Here is a 15956-nt window from a genome sequence, read left to right as displayed (position 1 = left end):
TCAAAAATTCAAGATACTATAGACTGACATAAAGTCATTTTTCAGTGTTCTTCCTTGATTATTCATTCCAATCTCTAAACATGTAACATAAATTATTCTCTGAATGGCTTCTCCTGATTTATACACGAAGAAATGCTAAATAATTTACTAACAAAAATCAAATGTATTGATTTCACCATAATAGTAATCCCGCCTCTTAAGCTTTAGCATACGGAATCAAGCCTCTCATTGCATCGACGGCCAATTATTGATCTCACAATCATTAAGAGTGTGTCACACCTGCATTATTAGTGGAATACTGTGTCAGTTCATTAAAGAGAGGCGGAGAGAGAGAGAGAGAGAGAGAGTGTGTATGTGTGTGTATCGGGGTCCAGATCACCTTTGTGTTAATCCAACACTAACAGGATTAGAAAGTGAGTTTCTGAGACATGCATGGAGGTCGGGGGTTAAGAGGTAATCTCATTAAAACGTGTGTGTGCGATCGTGGCTCCACACTCGGGACTGCAAATGTCCGACGCCACCGTATGTAACCTTCATGAAGCAGTGTGTGAAGTTGGCAGGAAAGCACTTTTTTTATGGCTAACACCGCAGCTGGTTGACGATTAAAATCCCATAAATTTCACCTCAATGGTCACTCCAGCCGGGCGGGCATATTGTGCTGAACCACATGAGGCGGGAGAACACGTGGAGATGATCTTTTTTTTTTTTTTTTTCTTTAATCTGCAAGGTACCCGACCCATCCATCACAGTGCAAGGTTGAACGATCATGCGTGAAGCCATTACGCTCGCTGGCTGGCTGGCTGGGCCCAAGTGATTCATTCATTTGGCTGATTATCAGCTTGTTATAATCCTGTCAGTATGTGGCCACAGCACGAGGCAAGGCAAATTCAGGGAGGGGATGATGATGATGAAAGAGGAGGCCGTACAATAAAGGTGAAGGAAAACTCTAGAAATCTCTCAAAAATACTTTCCCTGCTTAAATCATTAGACGGCTGCGTTTAAAGACGTTATTTAATACAATAGTTCCCTTTTTTTTTATCAACTCCTATCTGTTTAGTTTCTGTATCTGTAGGTTGAAAGGTCAGGAAGTAAGCCTCGAGGGTGTGTCCAAACATCCTACGTCAGTGACACCGCTGGTAGAACAATACCCCAGACCAGAAGTGGCACCGCTACTTTCCCACACTCCGTCCCACGCCAAGCTGGCACAGGGGAAAATGCAAAAAAAGAGAAAGAAAAGTCCAGATAGCATTCATAAAAATTCTGACATACTGCCAGTGGCTGAGTTGTGAAATGATTTACGAGTGGGCATGAAGAGGCTCTTCGCTTTTCCTAGTGAGAAATCTGACGCTCATTGGCAGATTTTAAGATGTTTCTTTTCCGTCGTTCTAAACGTGTGAACGGTGATAAAAGTGCACCGAAAAAATCTTAACATTTCATCTTTTTTTTATTTTTTTTTTATTTGTCTGTTACTGAAATTACCCACTGGCTCACTTTGTATTCAAGGCACTAACCTACATTGCTGTTCTCTCCTGCTCACTTCACTGCATCTATCTTTTCATTGATTAAAAATAGCCCATCCTGCAGCTCACTGCAATGTTCCCAAGGGTGCAGAACAACCAGCCAGACGTTTGGCTCAAAGAAAAGAACAGACAAAAGACTTATTTTTTTTAAAGGATTGTTTTCTGAGAAATTACTATTTTAAACTTTACAAGAGAACACAATCAACTTTTTAAAGAAGTTTGCTGTGCTTTCACAAACACAGCAGAGGATGGAGTTTAAAGTTTTAGTCTAAGTTTTAAGCATGAAATCTGTTTAGCACTGGAAAAGGCAGGCCAGCTGGCTGAAAATGATTTGACTTCTTGTTGCCCCCAACCACCATCTCAGTTGATGTTAAGGCTCTTTATAGTACTTCATCACCTGAATTCAACACTGCATCCAAACAAAAACGTTAAAGGACACCATCCAGGAAAGATGATAGACAAGAACCAACAATGGCATTTTTTTTCCCCCTCAGTTAGGCCACTGACCAATGTGTTGTTAGGGTTAGAACTTGCTGGTTTACTTTGAGGGTATGATTGTGAGGGCTGACCTTCCTACAATGCCAAACAACATAATTGCACCATTTAAAAAAAAACAAAAAAAACTGGGATGTCCAAATTCTAATGAATAAACTAACAAAATGACCTGAAGTGACCCCATCCATTTACATTGCTTATTCTACAAAAAGTCCTTAACATGGACATCTACACACACATGCAGTATTCCCTCTTGCATGAACACACACTGGGGTTAAGGGCATAGCTGCTATCTGTGCTGTTATTAAGCAGGACAATGAAATATAAGTATTTATTGGAAACGTAATTACTAGCCATCACTGAAGTCCAGCTGTTTCAGTTTCGTCATAAGGCTGCCCCAATGTTCAACTCATACCTGATTAAGATAAAGTCTCCCCTACATCCTCACCCTGTCCAAGCAACCAATCAGGAGAAACAGATTTCTTCCGGGGGCTGTGGGCTTCAAAGAGGCTGAAACAGTCTGAGCTACGCAACAGGAAGTTGGCCGTCCCTCTTTTGTCAGGCCAAGGACTCTCTTTCATGTCCCCCATGAAGCCGGTTTCCTGATTAGCAGCACAGTTTAGTCCAAAAGAACCCATGGTCGACTCATTCTTATTATTAAGGTGAATGTAGTCTGTGCAACTTATTGATGACTTCAAGGTATTACATCTGAAAAGAATCAACTGAAAGCCCGTCGAGTTTGGCAGCCTGAAAGCAAACCAATTGGTAAATGGAGAGCATTTTAAACACTCACAAAGCTGCGATCTGAAATGATTATTTTGAAAAAAAAAAAAAAAAATTAAATGGCTGATTCAACTCAAAAGATGTAGAAATCATGAATGCTTCTTACACAGGCCGAGAAATACAACATAACTCAACTTCTGCGGATTGCCAGAATAGCCACCACATTTGCCAGTCATCAAATAAAAAGCAAAAACCGAGTTCAGCAATTTTATCTTTTTCAGTTTTCTCAGGACTGAGGCAGTGCAAAGATTATTTCTAATACTTTGGGTGTAAATCCCAAATTTCATCAAGTGCAAGATTAAATTGACTCTTTCAACAACATACCCGTCTGTAGGCGAAGCTAAGCTAATTGTGTTCCTTCCTTACTTTATACAATATCAAAAGACATGAGAGTGGTAGCTGTCCTAATTTTAACTCGGATAAACATGAATTTGCACTTCACAAGAGTAATTACAATTGATCCAATTTTATTATACTTCTATTTGTAAAAAAAAAGAAAAAGAGATCAACCTAATTATTGAACCCTTCCTCTATTTTTCAGCCGATTGATTGCCGAGCATTTATCTCCATCTAAGTGACTGATTGATCACTTCCCATTAGCTGGTCGCACAAAACAGAGGTGATCTGACAACAATGCCACCACTGCCGCCTCAGCTAAAAAGAAATCCAAGCCCACCGCAGCGTTCCCCTGAGTGATGATGTCAATAAACTGCTGTGATGAATCCTCTGCTTCACCAGGAGGGAAGGCTATTGGAAATCGATAGCTAATAAAACTAATGCTTTACTTTCCCTCTGGGCAGACACTGTGAAGTGAAAGACAGGGTTGGGATCAAGTGGATCAAAACTTACACTGAAAAAAAAAAGCTGTGTGATTGGAGATTTTATACAGTAACATGACAAAACAGCTTTAACTACAGACACACACGATGTATTGTAACTCCCACAGTTTGCAGAGCAGCAGCTTGTAGAAACATTTTTGGCTGACAAGTTTCCAAGCAGACCTGCCGCATAGCGCAGTTCTACTTTAATAAAAGCAAAATGTGCGAATGCAATCAAACAGTTAAACACTTGAGAAAGAGGTTTAGCGAGTGTACAGTTCAGTTCAACAGCAAATTAAAATTTCACACCTCAATAAAAACCCAACAGACCACCAGGACCTGTCTGGGAAAAAAAAAAAGACTCTTACATTTAGTTTCGTTTCTCTGTTATACATTAAGTCAGGAGCTCTTAATTTGATATTCATAGGTATTGTAAAAAGTCAAAGCCAATAAATATGCCTACAGCATGGTTCTGTGTCTGAGCATTCACAGGGAAAAACACATTTATATGAGCCAATGTCCAGAAGCAATGCATGCTGAGAGTTTTATGGGGTTTCTAAAATCCTTGGCTGCCGTACAAACTCAGCTCTTATCAGTGAAATGGTTGCCAACTTTAACACCCTCTAGCCATCCATTTATCCATCCATTGCGCCAATGGTGGCCAAGCGAAAAATCACCTCTGGCATGTTACACGAAAACAAACGAGCAGCCAATCAGTCCGTCCAAAATCCTGCATCCAGTTTGGTGTTGACAGTTGATTAGGGTGTCTGACCCGTGGACGGGTAATTAGGGTGGCCCTCACTGAGTCGCCTGCATACACAGTGATAAATGTGGTGCTTGATTATAAATGTAAGTGCTTTTCCAGGATTTTTCCAAACAAAACACACTACACTAGCGTTTGCAGGCTGGGGTAATCATCCACAATGCTAGACAGACATTGCTGTTTCACTGCTGTACGTAATCCTTACATAGAAGAACTGGTATTTTTCCATTCAAAATTAGAGCTACCAGTTGAAGAGAAGAGACAAACGTGATATATTCTGTTTTATCTGTTTGAATTCAAAATGTGTTGTTAGTGTAGCCAGTTCATCTTCCATTGAATGTTACTCAATATAAATATAAGAATGACGACAATTTTGCTATACAAATTTACACAATCAGAATTAAAATACTAAAATGGTTAACAGTACAACGAGTGGCATGTAGTTGAAAATGAGTGATTTCAGACATAGTTTCATGTTATGCTTCTTGTGCTGTCGGTTAATATCTTCAAACTGAATATTTGATACACTTCCTTGAAAAGCAGTCGTGTTCCTGTAATACAGAATAGTCTGCCAAGGGTATTATGACAACCCCAGTGGCATGCCTATTTCACTATCACAAGCACGTGACCTGGTGTTATTTTGAGCACCAGGTACAACTCATTTTTCCTTTTTCCCTTTCCCCCCCCCTTAATTCACTGCTCTCCCTGCCTCTTCAATCAATTCCGCTGGCCTACTTCCAAAAAGAGCTGCAGGTGTTAGCACAGTGACCTACAAAAACGTGAACCGAGAGCCACCTTAACTCATCATTATGGAAATCCCCCTTCTACATTAGAACACTGAAGACAAATACATTATCTGGCATTGATACCTCCCTATGGGAATAGATGAAAGTTGATTGGGCGTGATGTTCTGGGCTCACTCGTCCCCTTTGTCCAGCTGTGTAATTTGCATCGACAGATTTTAACTAGAAGACAGGGATAAAGTAAAGAGTACGTTTGCTCCAACATGGATTAAGATTCCATATTTTGTGGTACGGGCATGATCCATGAAGACCAAACTTTTGTTCAAACTTCAGAGCTCCTTTGAGAAACCGCATCATTTACGATCTGCTGCCGAGATTGTAATGAAGACGACTTTAATTGCCGATGACAAATCGTGGAGCCAGAGGAGGATCTGAGCGTTGCGGCGCTGCCAAGGGAGCAGCTGGAGAAACAAAGCAGCATTCTGTTTCTGCTCAAAAGCCTTCTGTCTCTGATTAGACAAAAAAACACTTTAATGCTCCACCAGAATTGGTTTGTAATCCGATCGCAAATTAAAAAATGCCGCTATTTAGAGAATGTAGAGGATTTCTGCTTTCATGTAGGGAGAGAATTGGTATGAGTTGTAGAAATTTTTAAAAAACTGCAGTGCTGGAGAAGCGAGGCCCACTTTCTGCTTTGACAGCTTTCAGTGGTCAGATTCACATGCAGCATTTGTAACAGCCAAGTATGCTGCGCTAACAGACCGTACAGAACTGTATCCAATCCAGAAGGGGCCTTCCTTTCTTCTGCCGTGACCGATTGTCACATTCCAGCATTAGCTCGAGAGAAACGGCAGCCATAGAGGGGTACCAGAGAGGCCTACCCAAACCAAATCTGTCTTCTTTTCAAGGATCGGTGCTAATTATCTAAGATCTTTTCAAATTCTGATCTGTGATCTGTTGAACACGGCTGGTACATTGAAACCATTTGCCTGAACTCGACTCTCACATTGGAACAAATAGAGTCATCGCTAAAGTGCAAACCCCAACCATTTGACCCTTAACTTGGGACAACGCTTAACTTAAATAAAGTCATTCTAAGACGCACAAGTCGTGTTTTCGACCAATTCTGAAACATCTTATCACAGCTAATTTTACCAATGGATCCAATAAGAGCAAATCTTTAAAGCTTTTGAACTAAATAATAATATAACAAAGAGTACGGTCTAGCTTTGCTCTCTTTGTAAAGGTCCTTCAGATAACATTTGTTATGAATTGTAACTATACAAATAAAGACTGATTGATTTAACTTAAGACCAACAGAATCCAGTATTATGATAAAATGTTGAGGTTGAATGTTATCCAAGTTTGACAAACTTTCAGCAGGAGTTCCAAAATATATGGCTCATTTTAAAATGCTGCAGGAAACACCATTATGAAACCATCAAACGCATCATATAACATAATAAAAGTACCATATTCTCCTCTAAACGGGACTGGAGGGACCAGCAGACATGATGTCATGCTATAATTTCTTGAAATTTAAGTGTAGGACTGGTTTACAAGTGAGTCCAGCCAAGTTTCATTTTGTTATCCAGCATTTTTATAGAAGTATCGAGTAGGGAATCTGAACACACCCTCGTAATTTTTACAGTTAACCAGGACTCACACAAGGTTTGGCTTTGACTTTAAAGTTTGCAAATTAGCCTAGCTTAGCACAGAAAGGAAACAGTTAGCCAAGCTTGTTCTGGAGGTAGCAAAATCCATTTAAAATAACATCTCAAACTAAAAATAGCAAGTGATACCCTTTGTTTGAAGAAACTGAACTATTGGTTGATTTCTAGATATTTCTGTTTTTGTTTAGGTACAAAATAGTACTAGGTAAGATTTCGGGGTGGTGGTAGGTACATTTCTTCATCTTCAGAAACAGCCATGCTAGCTGTTAGCCCGTTTCCAATCTTTGCATTGAGCTAAATTGGCTAAATGCTGTTAGCTTCAGATTTGCTCCACAAGAATGATAGTTGTATCTCTCCTTTCAATGAACAATCTACAACCATAACATTTTCCCCAAAAATATCAAACTAGTACTATAACATTTCTAAAGCTGCCCAAACGGTTATACAAAGTAAGAAAATATAAGGTCAGGTCAGGTCTCTCCATATCTGTGTTAAACACTGAGTGAAAGAAACACTTGTAACTTGTGTTTATACTATCAGATAAATGCTGCCGGTCATACCTGGGAAAAACAAATGGAGTTCAGATGAAATTGCTGTTGTTTGCCACTTCTATAATGAATTGACTGGATGTGGTATCACTGTAATGAACAAGCCTTGGGGGGGGGAGAAAGAACTCTGGATTTTTCAATGAAATGCAGGTAGCTCAGTGAATGAGATGCTACCGCTACACTCAATGGTGACCTCCAATCTGTCTGCTATCTGTTTCCATAGAGCAGAGACACAAATCTTTAACAGGGTAGCCTTTGGTTATTTTCCTTAACTCAAGCTCACATTAAAAAGAATGACTGATTGCCCTGGAAGCTGAATATCTTTCAGGCAGAAGCCGACAAATCAAAGTATTGACAGAATTGAAGCCGCCTGCTGGGTTTTTCGACTCAAAATGAAAGAAAAAATACATCAGAGGGCTCATACAAACTGGCCATGTTCTTATCAAAAAGCAAAACATGAATAATTCAGTGACCTTCAGTCCAGTCCACCAGATTAAAAGACTGAAATCACAAATTGAAAGGGTAAAGTATGAAGGAGAAAAAAAGTGTGGTCCTCCCCCGAAAATGCATCAAAAATAAATTACAGTGTTGCCATATCTCATCATGAAAGCACTATATGTATGCATGCAGCCGCTGATCCATGAGTATCAAAATGACTCTGAGAAACACATTTTATTCAGTAGAAAGATAAATACAGTGGCTGGTTTATCTCAAGCTGACTGGAGCGGGAAAACAGCCATTATTAAATGCAGATTTCTCCCATTTATCAAGGTCGACTCGCTTGTGGACAGAGCTGCCATGTTTACTTTCGCAGTGATTCCCCTTATCTCCAGTTAGCTCAGAGTACCTGAAAACCAGCTCCTGATCCCAGTGCAGAAATAGAGAGGGGGCTCAGTTGTCCCCTTCTTGAGATGGGTGAGCGGACTATTGAGCAATACTTACACGGGCATTCATCAACATGGGAAAATTGACTTAAATGTTTCCTGACCCTGCCTGGGAAATTAAGCAGGATAGTTAACTTGAAGGATGATGTGCTTTACGGCTCTAAACACAGAATAATTACCCTCCAGCCGAGCCAATCCTGAATGAATTGGTGTTTCGATTGGGCAGGAACTGGCGCACCACAAAACTCAAAACGGCGGCTATATACCATAAAACAGGAAATGAAAAAGTCAAACTGCCCTTCTTTTGAAACCTGCTCTTTAAAAAAACAAAACACACTGTCACCAATACCGTCTATTTCTAACCATCTACTTATGTCATCACTCCTCCAAATAGCCCCCCATTGTGTCACAGTAAAGTGCTGCCAAACAGCACAGCTCTACTGAGACCTCCACACTTCCTCTATCTGTGTTGTGGAGTGTGGTTTCCACTTTTAAGCGCTTATCGGGAGGAAACAGGAAAAGGAGAAAGGCTATCTCTCTCTGCAGAGTAAATCATGTGGATGGGAATGAAATGGTAACATTTATAAATAAAGAAAGTGTGAAACCAACTTGGACAGATGACAAAAATGTATTCTATACAGGAATTAAAAACATATTTAATCACTGCACTAATATCGAAAGGATCATAAATTACAGCAGTGGAATCTAAAATCCCTCACATTGCTTTCATGTGAAGTTCTATTTTGGGATTTTTTTTCCTTTAAAAACCTGCTAATGGTCCTACTGCAAAGACATTTAAAATACCAGCTCTAACACTCTCTAGTGATAAAACTTACAGTACAATAACTTCACTTCTTCTTCATCTTAATATCAAACACTGTAACCGAGTTAAAAGTAGCAGCCTGTGTCATCTGATCTCTGCTGAACTGTAAATCCTTCAAACCCTCACACCGACTCCCTCAATCTCCTCATCTCAGGTTTTTATGAGGTGAGAAGCACAAATGGATTTCTCTCCCACACACACACACAAAGACACACACAGATCGGGGGCTCTATATTAGGCCCTGTTCTGACCCAGAGAGTTGTATGCATATTAGTATATTTTACGAGAGTTAGCTGGAGCAGCCAGGCGTTAAAAATGGGCAGAGTGTGTGTGTGTGTGTGTGATGCTCAGCTTTAGGGTTCAGCGCCAAGGTTGCCCTGCTAATGAATCTCGTATTGATTTTGTGAGGTGCCAGGCACTTAATGTTATAATCAGGGCACAGCAGAGTCTCGGTGTGCCATGCTGAGATGAACAGGAGCTTCAAAACATGGCGTAGAGCGATTTACCCCTTCATGTTCAAGGTCAAACAACAACATCATTTTACAGTTTTTCTTCATCTTCAAGGGCTCTTTTTTTTTTTTCCAACTTCGCTTGAGGCACATGGCTGGAGGAAAAAGTGACATGCTGTTGTGATTTTAACAGCAGACACAGCTAGGTTGGATAGCAGAAGTTTATTACTGTAATAACCTGAAATTACATTCGGTTTTGATGGTTGCCTCAATTCCATGTTAATCGTAACCACAGTACCAAGAGTATTAATTAATTATTAATTAAATAAATATAGCCTCACTTTCTTTTCGAGATAACCAAAAAGGCACAAAATTATCCCCAAATGTCCAAGTTAGTTGGAAAACCACGGATCTTGCAACACTGGCTCCATCCTCTTTTAGCTATACTGACATCTGTCGATGCATGTGAAAAACACAAACACCCTGAAAATAGAAACAAACAAGCCCTTCAGCTTCTGAAGAGCGACCCGATGAAAGTCAGCTCTAACTTCGGAGTGTTTTCAAAGTCGGAACTGTTACAAGCTGTAGTGAAATACGAGCTCTTTGTCATGTGCAGCAGAAAAACACGTTTGATTTTCTGTTCTGACAGCTGTTCTTGGCCGGGGGTAGAAAAAAAAAAAAATCCACAGTCCCTGAAACACGATACTAAATGGCTATTGATTACAAAGGGAAGAAAGGGTAACTGCTTGCAATATGTGCGATTCCAAAGCTTTGGTTTGGTTTTGAATTTCACCCCAACTGCGATCTGTAGTGTCAGAAGTCCTTCTGGTGGTTTGAAGGAAGGAAGTAGATGCCAGCATCCAAGAGTAATGCAACGCCACGATAAAAGAGCTTTGCTTACAAAGTGAGTTTAGTGCAATAAGGATGAAATTCAACCCCATGCTGCTTGCACAATTGTGAAGGGTTTCAGTTAGCAGAGAGCGTGTTGACGATGCTCATGTTAGCCGGATAAGAAAGCGGTTTTCTCTCTATGTTTTGTCGGTGGTTTGAGGTTATCATCCTTCCGAATCTTGCGTTGGTATAACATGACTAATCTTCGGCCTTAGCATGTCTATCTTGATAAACATGTAGGCCCTAGTCGTCCATGGATACACAGTGTTTTGGGATCCACATATGGGGTGTGTGCAGGGAGGGTCATGGGACTGAGGTTTGGCCATCTCGTCTTGGCAGATAGGACGGGTTGACTGCGGCCTGCGAAGCATTAGGGCCAGCCAAGGGTTAGCAGCAACCTATAGTACATCACTAGGGCTTCATGGGACAAGGGGGCAAATGCGAAAAATATACTAGCCTACTCCAAACTTTGCCTTTTACTTCACTAGAGGATACACAATATAAGGCCTGAAATCAAATGAAGACCCAACCCAACCTTCTGCATTACTGAAGTGGAGATGGAAAACCTTGGAACTTGCAGAAAGGATATTGTGTTTATTTTAACAATCCATTTCATAAAATGTTCTTTTTTTTTTCTTTTTTTTAAATGAAGCAGCTTTGTGCGTGCTTCAGTAACCTTTCATAACGAGGAAGAAGCCATGCCAGCTCTCTGTTTGCCAGGAGACGGTTTTTTTTTCCTGCCCCAGTAAGGATTGTTTAAAAACTGGAGCTCATCCCAGCACAAGAAGATAGGCTTTAACATTTCATCCTCGGTTTTTCAGCACATCTTCTGCCATTTCTTTGCTTAAACGCGGAGTCAGAAACCATTATAAACCCTAAGAGAAATTCAATTCAATTCACCATACTGGGATCATGACTTAATTTGTGGCTTTAAAGCAGTTTAAAAGCCGCGACATCTGCAGAGTTGACCACTAAGTGCTTTCAGGAATAAAGTCTGCAAGTAATCAAGATGAGACTCTTTGCTCCCGCCTTCCTATTGTTTGACTGATAGTCCCAGCCCTCCACCACCAAAACTGAGGAGACTACTGGCTGCAAAAACAAGACATCAAACGCATAACTCTTTCTGTGGCCAATGAGTAAAATAGTTATCCTTTTTGAGCAAAATCGTGATTTAATGCCTTTTGCCACTAAACCAGCCGAAGTGACTATCCATAAACACTAGTTTTACTCAGCACATTGTTCACTTAACTCTCTACCTAAGGCGGTGACATTTCCTTAGCACTTAACAGTGTTAATTTCTCCTGACGGACAACAGCTTTTCCCCTCACTTCTATCACATATTCAACACACAACTCAGTCACAGAGGGGTCGCTTACTCATCTCATTGGCCTACTTCTTCCCCCCCAATATTTATCTGCTCCAAGCACATACTGTTACTTAAATAGCCCCAACACAACTAGGGCACATGTTTTGAATAATTATTCAAGAGGAGGCACAGGGATTCCTGCCAACATGGTGGGCCACAACCAAACAGTGAGCCTTGGGGGGGGGGGGGGGGGGGCAACCCCATATGAGATAGCAATTAAGAGCTTTTATGAAAAACAGAGATGATTCAGCGATGACATGCTTTTGTTGGAACACAATTAGATATGTGTTTCTAATGTGCCAACCGATGTTCACCCAACGATATTAATGTTGAAACAAGCTATAGACTTAGGTTTTGTCCATTTGTCCAAAGTCGTAAATGAAGTACAAGGTCAATTCTGCCATTCAATCACAGTGTTTCCCACAGAATGACAAGATACCTTAGGGGTGCAGGAGATCAACACTTCAGCTCCACCGAAACAAGTTGGAAGATATTTCTACTGAAATCCCCAGAGGGACCATAATGCATTTCTCATTTGCGTATAGGGTGTCTGACTTGATTGGTGTCACAGATGTTTTGGAAGGCAGGGCTGAAAATGCTAGAATCCACTTAGGATGCATTTCATTTGCAGTGCCTGGTGTCTATTGAATTACATCTCCAGTCTTCCTTGTAAATGCATCCATTAATAGTCAATTTGTCTGTGATGTTGAAAACAATTTCCTTTAAATGCCTGCATCATGCAGAGCCTCATTTTTTTTAAACTGCCAAAAGCCTTGATGATGGGTATTCAAAGTAGATCTCAGAGGTGATGGTCAATGTATTTTCAAAACGATGACTGCGAAATCTCAAGCAATCAATCCAACTGTCAGTACAGACGTGAACACATCAGCGCAGTGAATACCCTTGGCTGAACCAGAGAAAAGCCTCCAAAGACAGTAGATCACGCCTCAATATTTTTCCTTTCGAATCAAATATGGCCAGGCTCAAGTCCTCTCCCTGCTCCCCATTAAACTTAGTCATTTCACACGCAGAGTCTTTTCATTGGGAGAAACCATTGGCCAAAAGAGCGCTTGGCTGGGCTCAGAGCTGTGCCCAGGAAAAACACTTGACGTGATTGAGAAAGCAGAAACAAGCTGGGATATCCAAGTCAGTTGAAGTGTCTGCACATAGAAGAGCCTCGCCATCTCATCTTTGACATCAAGAACTGCATGTGACAAGCAACAAGAATTTGATTATGATGTGAGGGCTCAGATACTATCGTCTCAGCTCACATTGAAAACGAATTTGTCTACAAACAAGCTGATCTTTCTCAGAAATCTCTTAAGCTCTATAAATAGATAATTCTATGAATTTAGACTGCACACAATGGACAGGACCATTAGTGTCTAAAGCTTTCTGGTTTCTGTTTTATAGTCCGAGTAGTATCGTCCACTGGAATTTCTGAGGGTATAATCTCTATGCAAGACATCTGTCCAAGACAAGGAGACCAAGGAGGCAAGGGCTGGTAACCAATCAGCAGGAACCATATTAGCTATCATTTACGATTTGGCTTTTTACTGATCTGTTTAAAAAGACTTTGTGTAATACAGTGTATATGTGAAGATTACAATCTCTTTATAGTCATCACCTCTAAACTCCCTTTCCATTCTGCATCTGAAGTTGCCATTCGAACTGTTGACAATGACCAACACACTGAAAACAAAGATATGGGCCAAAAGTCAGTAATCACTTTTTTGGATAAACGCTGGCCCAGTAAAATTGGCAGTCGCTCCCAGAGGCTATTAGTGTGTAGACCCAATGCTGCTCCAAGATCGGACAACTCAAAACCAAGAGATCAGTGTAACGCTCCTCCACTTCAGTCTTTGTCTTGCTTTGACCTTTTGCTCATAACTCTTTTTTTTTTCTCATCCCCCGAGGGAAGAGAACGGGAGGCACACGACTCTTAACCCCAAGAGAAGACACCGTTTGATGAACGACCAGAGAAGGTCAGACCTCTGATTGGTATTCAACCTCCTCCATCTGAGAGTGCTGAACCAGAACGCTGGTGCCTGTCCCCCTAGGGCGTAAATTACCATCTTGACGTTGATGGATACGAAGCATTGGCAGACACTGGACTTTCACAGAGGGGATGGAGTGCGAGCGTAGGCTGAAACAGGTAGGAAAGCTCTGCGGGTAATATGTCACCAAAGGGGCTTTCTTGACAACCTCGCAGAGTCACCGTCGCATGTTCGGACACGTCTGATGGATGAACAGCCGTTGGGGCGCTTTACTGGGATACTTGGCAAGGTGCGATGGAACTGGATACGGCAGACGGAGCTCATTTCTACCACCACTCCATGTTTCTCCACCACCACCTCCTTCTTCTTATTAACCTTCACAAACACTCCGTCTTACTCACACAGAGGGGTCAGCGACGGTGCTGAAAAGTAAAGTGGGGGGGGGGGGATCTTTGACCTTTAAGGGGTGTCTGGAGATGCATTCCAGACGACAACCACTGTGGACAAAAAAGGGAGGCGACCTGTTCACTGTCTGGTCTCTTTTCTAATACCTTGAGAAATCCACCGCATATCTTGCATACCTGCGACTTAATACTTGATAAAGGAAGATATATCAACATCCGTTTTAACAGAGCGGTTGAAGGAGCAAAAACCACTTATGCCCATAAAGAGTATTACAAAGTCTATGAGTAACTGTCCAGCTCCTCTTTTCAAAAAGGGAACCAGCTGTTGAGCAACATTTACATGAAGGGCGATTATTCTCACAAGCACAGCACAGATATATGGCAAGTATTCCCCAAAGAATTTTACATCATACTTTCGCTTTCTGGCAATTTTTTTTAGACTGACTGACACATTCACACGGTAAAAAAAAAAAAAGTTAATAAGAAAGAGAAACGTACAGAGTTAGTTGCAGCTTAGTATCTCATATCTATCTCACTATAGCCTTCTTGTTTGTCTTCACAATCTTAACAAACCCTTTTGTTTCTGATGCTCCTGTAGTCAAGCCATGATTTGTCCCAACATTTCTCTCCCTTCTACAGCGCATCTCTGTCCATCAGTTCAGCACAGGGGTTTCGCCGAACGCTTCTCCACAGCATGGTCGTGTTGACATGTTTGCTCAGCTGTTAAAACTCCCTGTTCAAATTAGCTTCGATTCCCCATGGGCGCGGGGGGGGGGGGGGGGGGGGGGGGGGGGGGGGCATTGTTACAACAAGCACATGCGCTTCATCAACACAAAGAGAAGCACTTCATGTGAGCAGCGGGCAGTTGGAACAGGACCGCTTTTAAATTCACATGTTGAACTTCACCTCACTTTTTACGCTCATTTACTGTGGACACTTGCCATACTTTTTAAAAGAAAGAAAAAAAGGAGAAAGAGTTTTTTGGAAGCTTTACACAATTTTAGCTCTTACAAGGAATAACTTTAAGGTCTACAGTGAAGCAATGAAGACATCTGAATGTGCAAGCTTCATAAATGCAGCTCAAGATGTAAGACTATGCCATTGCATGCATGTTTTAGTGATGTAACTACAATTTCACAGTCAGGTTTCTTTCTCCTCTCGGTCTTTGTGCATTTTACTACATTAGTCACATAAGCAGTGATTTATTACAGGATACTGACAACAAAAGCATGCAAACGTGCAGGCGACCCGTCCCCCCCTCCGCTTCTGTGAAGAGATGACAAGTGGAGGAGCGGATGGTGGTGGTGGTGGTGATGTTGCTCTCAGTGTGTAAAAACCTACCTGTCATCGTAGCAGAACTCTGCGTCCAGAGTGTTCAGATAGAGACCCACAGCCACGGCGGTGCACACCAGCTCCGTGATCATCTCTCAAAACCCCGAAATGGGAGAAGAGCTGAGATAGAAAAGACTGGAATCAGGTCCCCCCCCCACCCCCCCAACCCTCCCCCGCCTTCCCCCTCTCCCCTCTCTCTTGTCAAGTCTCGGTGTTATTGTGCTATCAATTCGGCCGCTCGGCAGCACATTTCTCCAGTCAACGCAGGGCTTTCCCCCGTGACATGCGAAGTGTGTGAAAGTTAGCCATGTTCCCTCTAACCCATTGTGTGAACAGACGGGTCAGGGGTGTTGGGAAGTGAAGCTATCGCCGGGGTCTGGCTCGGAGATGTTCGCATTTCAGTCCAGGCGGTGTCCTCAGTCAGTGTGCACCATCTCTCCGCCTCGGCACCGGAGAGTGCAGAGCGG

General features: G+C 41.7%; 1 protein-coding gene across 1 annotated transcript in view; it reads right to left on the bottom strand.

The window, feature by feature from the left end:
- tmtc2a (transmembrane O-mannosyltransferase targeting cadherins 2a) overlaps positions 1-15640 on the bottom strand; it is a 52396-nt gene extending 36756 nt beyond the window's left edge. The window contains exon 1 of the mRNA XM_061029710.1: positions 15499-15640. Within this exon, the coding sequence (XP_060885693.1) occupies positions 15499-15581 (83 nt within the window). The 5' untranslated portion in view covers positions 15582-15640. The remainder of the gene's footprint in view (positions 1-15498) is intronic.
- Positions 15641-15956: the final 316 nt, after the last annotated feature.

This window comes from Labrus mixtus, chromosome 22 (genome assembly GCF_963584025.1).
Source record: "Labrus mixtus chromosome 22, fLabMix1.1, whole genome shotgun sequence".
Classification (NCBI taxonomy): Eukaryota; Metazoa; Chordata; class Actinopteri; order Labriformes; family Labridae; genus Labrus; species Labrus mixtus.
Note: the sequence above shows the minus strand (reverse complement) of the source record. Positions and strands in the feature narration are given on the sequence as shown.